General features: G+C 41.7%; 1 protein-coding gene across 2 annotated transcripts in view; it reads left to right on the top strand.

Annotated features, from left to right (window-relative positions):
- The first annotated feature begins 4,831 nt into the window (after positions 1-4,831).
- NTN4 (netrin 4) overlaps positions 4,832-6,009 on the top strand; it is a 44,662-nt gene continuing 43,484 nt past the window's right edge. The window contains exon 1 of one of the 2 annotated variants that reach the window (XM_056846688.1): positions 4,832-5,353. In XM_056846688.1, the coding sequence (XP_056702666.1) occupies positions 4,880-5,353 (474 nt within the window). In that variant the 5' untranslated portion in view covers positions 4,832-4,879. The remainder of the gene's footprint in view (positions 5,354-6,009) is intronic. The other variant, XM_056846687.1, reaches the window with a different exon arrangement.

Below are 6,009 nucleotides of genomic sequence, written 5' to 3'. Positions count from 1 at the left end.
ACAGTCAGATCTTGACTGCTACCATTGTGTTAACCAAGTAAAAGAGCTTGCAGATCTATAAGGAGATAAGCACCTAGACTGGACTGTCACCCCTGTCTGCACCATTGCACTTCTGATAAAAGAATGCGCTCCCTAATGTGAGTGGGTCTAAAGCAAGAAAATCCAAGGCAGGAAGATGATGTTCATTAACTGGTATCTTGGGGGCTTTCAGTGTGACATTTCAAAATGCTTTGCAGAATATTAGATATGAATCCCAGGTTATAATATAATGTTTGGTTCTTGTGGGTTATCCGGGCTGTGTAACCGTGGTCTTGGTATTTTCTTTCCTGACGTTTCGCCAGCAGCTGTGGCAGGCATCTTCAGAGGAGTAACACTGAAGGACAGTGTCTCTTTTAGTGTCAAGTGTGTACGAAGAGTAATATATAGTCAGAAAGGGGTTGGGTTGAGCTGAATCATTGGCCTGCAAAAAATATCCAAGGTAATGTGCTAATCATTGTCCTGTAAAATACCAAGACCACGGTTACACAGCCCGGATAACCCACAAGAACCAATGAACTCTGACGGTGAAAGCCTTCGACAATATAATGTTTATTTGGATATTTTCAGCCTTAATTTTTTTTAAAAACAAACTTCATTATTACCTTAATATGAATGCCACTGATGGAATTTATAACATTGTTCATGAAACATTACAAAGACAGGTATGTTTTGGCTGAAAAGTGCTTCAACAGGAAGCTTATGATTTACCCCTGAATGTTTTAGAGGTGAGTCATGCTCTACCTTGTGCACTCTTGTCCGTTACAACAAATTTTTGTTCTGTGACATGTACAGTATAGGCTGGGAGCTAGTGTGCAGTTAAATGAGAGAGAGAGAGAGAGAGAGAAGGAAAGATGGAAAGGAAGACTATCTTTCTGAGAATGGGGAAATGCCTTTAATGTTCTTGTGGTTGATAGTGTAAAATACTACAGCTATAAATGGCAACCACAACACAAACCAGTAATCAACAGGCTAAAGTACATAGATTACTAAAACCAGCATTTTGGATAATAAGATGACAACAGTAAAACAATCAGATAGGTCAAGGCCACAGAAGAATCCCATGAAAAGCTGTATAAGGCAATCATTACAGCTTCAGTAAATAAAAAAAAAGTTTTTACCAGCTATTTAAAAACTTTTACATTTGGCACCAGGCAAGCCTCTGTGATGAAGATGTTCCAAAGTCTTGGAACCATGTCAGAAAGACCCTGCCTCCATTCCTACTTTCTCTCTGCCAGCAGGGGCACACAAAGCTGAGTCCTTTGAGAAAAATGTTTTCAAACTTTCTCCTCTGTAGGGGCTAGATATTTGGTTTCAAAAACAAATGCTGGAACACTCAGCTAAAAATTTGTCTCAGATCACACACCATGTAGTGCATGTCCAAACTCACAAAATATTCAGAAACATCTTGCTTTTGAAAGATAGATCACAAATTAAATATTTCATATATGTTTCAAAAAGGCATTTTTTGTAACCCAGTTTTTTGTTTTAAAAGATTTGCTCCAAAATATATTAGAGGAAGCTGTTGCAGTAAACAGTCACCTGTTTATTTAGCAGGTAACTTGACGACTTTGCACAATGCAGCTGAAGACTCTTAAGAGAGCAGCCAGCATATAAATTAAAGCCAATCCATAGCAAGCATACCTAATAAAACACATGATAATAATCCTTCTCAAAAGATCTGTTCAGATTAGTTAATGTTTATACAGTACTTTGAAAAGGGCTAAACGGTATTATGTGATTTTTACAGTTGTATTTGTTTGTTTTTGTTGGAGTAAGTGTACACTATGTATTTGAGCGTCCTGACCTAGATAGCCCAGGCTAGCCTGATCTTGTCAGATCTCAAAAGCTAAGCAAGGTCAGCCCTGGTCAGTATTTGGATGGGGAACCACCACGGAATCCCAGGGTCACTACAGAGAGGCAAGCAATGTCAAACCACCTCTGAATGTCTCTTGTCTTGAAAACCCCAGGGGGTTGCCATAAGTCAGCTGCAACTTGACAGCAACCCCCCCCCCTGAATTGAGCTAAATGGGCCAAATTCACCCTTCAACCTAAAACACCCCTTTATTATTTTATAAAATTTATTTCAGCAGTACTTATTGTATGTTTATACTGTCCAGCAGAGTTTACTTTGTGGATCCTTTTCCATGGTAAATCACTGTCCGTATTATCCCTTTGGGGGGGAAATTGTTAGTGTGATTTGCTAGAGTTCAGAGTTCTAATTCTTCAGAGTTCAGCTTCTTCACTAACTGGTCAATTTTTGAGTAAGTAATGGTTGCATCTTTTGTCCGTGTGAATAATCTCTAAGGCACCATGGTTTTTGAAGATTCCACATGGGGATTATTCCCCATGTGGAAAGCAGGAAACCCCCGGCATTAAATGAGGAAATCCACACGATATCATCTGAGCATGACTTGTAGTGTTCCTGGGACTTCCCATTTAAACCAGTTTTAAAATAAACCTATTTTAGTGTGGTTGAAAGGGGAATCTGTGGCTGAGTGGGTGCATGGACACTCCTTTCAATGTTGATATGCAGAGGAGGCAGGATGAAACACTTGCAAATTGGTGAGAGGCAGCACACCTCTTTTGCCTTGCAAATGGCTGGGCTGCACTGTAGCACTGCAGTGTGGGAAATTGGATGGCGGTTTCAGGGCCAAGGGGGGGGGGCTGCAGAGAAAATCACTGCTGCCCTCTTTTTTGTGGAGGTGCCATGGGGAAAAGAAAGAGGAGTAGCTGGTGCCCCTTTGCCTAGTCTGCTTGTGGCTGCTGCTGGCAAGGGCATTGTATTCACTTCCCCCGCCCTGCCCGTGGATGCAGCCTAGCTGTTCAGTGTCTAAGCAAGGAATGCATGCATCTTTGCCCATGTGTATAAACTCTAAGGCACCAAGCTTGTACATAAACACTTAAAGAACCATGCAGTGCACAACTTGCCATTTCATTATATGCAGCCACTGAGAATTCAAGAATACAAGCTGAGGACTAGTGGGGGAGGTTATCTTTTCCCCCTCCCACACAATTTCCTCTTTTCTTTCCCTGAAAGCCCCCATAGCCTCTCTCCTTTTCCTCCTTTCTTGTCTCCTTTCCACCCACCTAGCTTTATCTGCCCTCATCTTCAGCTTTCCCTCCTTCCCTCCCCCTGGCAGCTTCTACCTGAGAAAACTTTGGTCCACTTGCACAGTGCTAGCCACCAGCCCAGCCCAGTTGTGTGGTAGGAAACCTTCAAGGACTTGTGGGGTGGCATCTAGTTTCCCCCCTGTATCCCCTTCCATACACTGTTTCTTCTTTCCCTCCTCCTGACAACTCCTATATTCACACCTTTCCCTGCTTCCTACCAACCAACCATCCTTTTATCTGCCCCCCATCTTACTTTACTTATACCCTGGCCTTTCCCCACAGTGGGGACCCAAAGTGGCTCACATTGTTGTCCTCTCCTGCATTTTATCCTTACAAAAACCCTGTGAGATAGGTTAAGCTGAAGTGTGTAACTGACCCAAGGTTACCCAGAAAGCTACCACGGCCAAGTGGAGATTTGAACTTGGGTCTCCCAGGTCCTAGCCTGAAACTTTAACCACTACACCTCACTGGCTTTTATGGGGTGGCTGCTGTTGAACATTAGCAAGCAGCTGAGCCTGAGTTAGTCAAGCAAATCTCATGTTTTAGTCAACAAACACCTTCTCTGAGCCTCCATATCCAGAGGCAGCAAACCTATGAATACCAACACTGGGAGGCAGCAGCAGCGGAGGGCCTCAGCCTCTATGACATTTGTTTGGCCCTCCAAGCCAACTGGTTGGCCACCGTGTGAAACAGTATGCTGGGCTAGATGGACCACTGGTCTGGTCCAGCAGCTCTTATGTTCTTACGAGTCTTCAACATGATATTTAATTACAAATAATCTGAGGAGTAACTTAGTTTGAAATCCACATTTCCTAGGACCAGCACTGTGTGAGGCACATTTATACCAGCATGACACTGTAGGTGGTTTGTCAGCTTGTCTCTTACCACTCCCAGGGATGCAAATTGTATTTATAGATGACTTGTAGTATCACACATTTTGAATAGTTTCTACTAACATGTAGTATTACAACAGAACAAAACATTTGCTCTGGCGTGTTTACATTTTAATATCAGCTGTATGAGGTATTCCATGATCTTGGTTGCATATACAAATGTTTAATATAATAGAAAAAATCTTTTTGTATATCATCTTAAACATGGGCATCACATCAAAAACAATGAAGAGCTGACATTGTGTTGTGGCTAAGAGGCTGAACTGTAGATTTAATATTGATGCTTCCATGAACTCAGTAGGTGACCTCCATAACCCATCTGCAATATGGGGATAATTTTACTCACGTGCCTAACAGTGCTGCTGAACACTTGAAAGCACTGTACATATGCTGACTATTGAGAGAGAAGCAGCATGGAATGAGAAGACCCTTTCAGTATTGTAAGCTTTCATTCCACTGGTGAACAGGAAGGGTCATTGTCAGATAAGAGAGGAGGAATTAACGGGACTAAGTTTTGCTTTTTCAGTATTGTATACTTGCAGTGAAACAATAGAGAACAGGTGAAGGTGGCCTAGTTGGCACCAGCTACTGTCTTGTTTAAAACACATCTCCTTTCTTTATCCATTCTGGTCAAGTCAAAATTTAACTTGCTTTTCTCATTCAGAAGATGCTACAAAGTCAAAACTTCCATTAGGTATTGGTACTGTAGTTGGATATTAGTTTATGGAGGATAATTTATGTTAACTTTATTTTAATTGTTAAAACATTTTTCTTACTTAGGACTGAGCAGTTTTGTTGGAGTTGGGTCCCACTGCGAGACAGCATGCAATCCTCGAATGGGAAATTTAGGGCACGGACGTGAATTGTGGACAGATACAAAATGTGGGGGGAATGCCACAGAGTTTTACTGTTCTTACAGTGAGAGTGCAGACCTCATATGCAAATGCCCCAAGTACAACAAATGCAACTCGATGTACTCTCATCTGGCTCACCCTCCCTCTGCCATGGTGGACTCTTCTTTCCGATTGCCACACACATGGTGGCAGTCAGCACAAGGGGTACACCAGGAGAAGATCCAACTGAACTTGGAAGCTGAATTTTATTTCACTCATTTAATCATGGTATTCAAGTCACCAAGACCAGCAGCCATGGTCTTGGAGAGATCTCAGGATTTTGGGAAAACGTGGAAGCCTTACAAATACTTTTCCACTAACTGCTCAGCAGTGTTTGGGCTGGAGGATGATGTAACCAAGAAAGGAGCAATTTGCACTTCTAGATACTCCAGTCACTTTCCCTGCACGGGAGGAGAGGTGAGTTAATTAAGAGATCAAAGACCTATAATTAACTAAAAGCTGGCTTGATTTAAATTTATCTGAGCACCTAACTTTATCTTTTTTTATAATAAGAGCAACACCACATTTTAAAATTATTTCAGGTTTAAGAAATGGCACTACAGTAATATATTTCTATGACTTAATAGTTCTCCTATATTTTATTATGTGTCACTTTGCTGTTGTCATAACTAGAGAATAACTAGCTTTTGAAGCCTTGTTTACATTTTAGCATACAATACCCGTTTATTTGGAAGCCTTGGAGACAATGTGCCCTTTTCTTTGTATCTGTGGATGGTAAAGAGGGCATAGTTTGTTGTGCATTTTATCACAGCTCTGTACTAATGGTGTCCATTTGCCTTTATGTACATGAGTGAGAAGAAAATTATCTGTAGACAAGCAGACTACTTTTCTTGCTTCATGCCCTAACTAGAGAAAAAAACAAAACCTTGGCAAGTGGGCACAGCTGCAAAGTTCTATATGTCAGATGCACAGTACCCAGCTGGCCCAGTCATGCCATGTCCCTTGTAGGACTCCTGCCTATCCCATCCTCCATTGTATGTGCCTGTCTAGCAAAAGATGTAGGCAGACATGCTGAGATCTAAATAATCCCAGTTCAGTGGAAGAGAGAGGAA

The sequence above is a fragment of the Euleptes europaea genome, chromosome 3 (assembly GCF_029931775.1).
Source record: "Euleptes europaea isolate rEulEur1 chromosome 3, rEulEur1.hap1, whole genome shotgun sequence".
Classification (NCBI taxonomy): domain Eukaryota; kingdom Metazoa; phylum Chordata; class Lepidosauria; order Squamata; family Sphaerodactylidae; genus Euleptes; species Euleptes europaea.
Note: the sequence above shows the minus strand (reverse complement) of the source record. Positions and strands in the feature narration are given on the sequence as shown.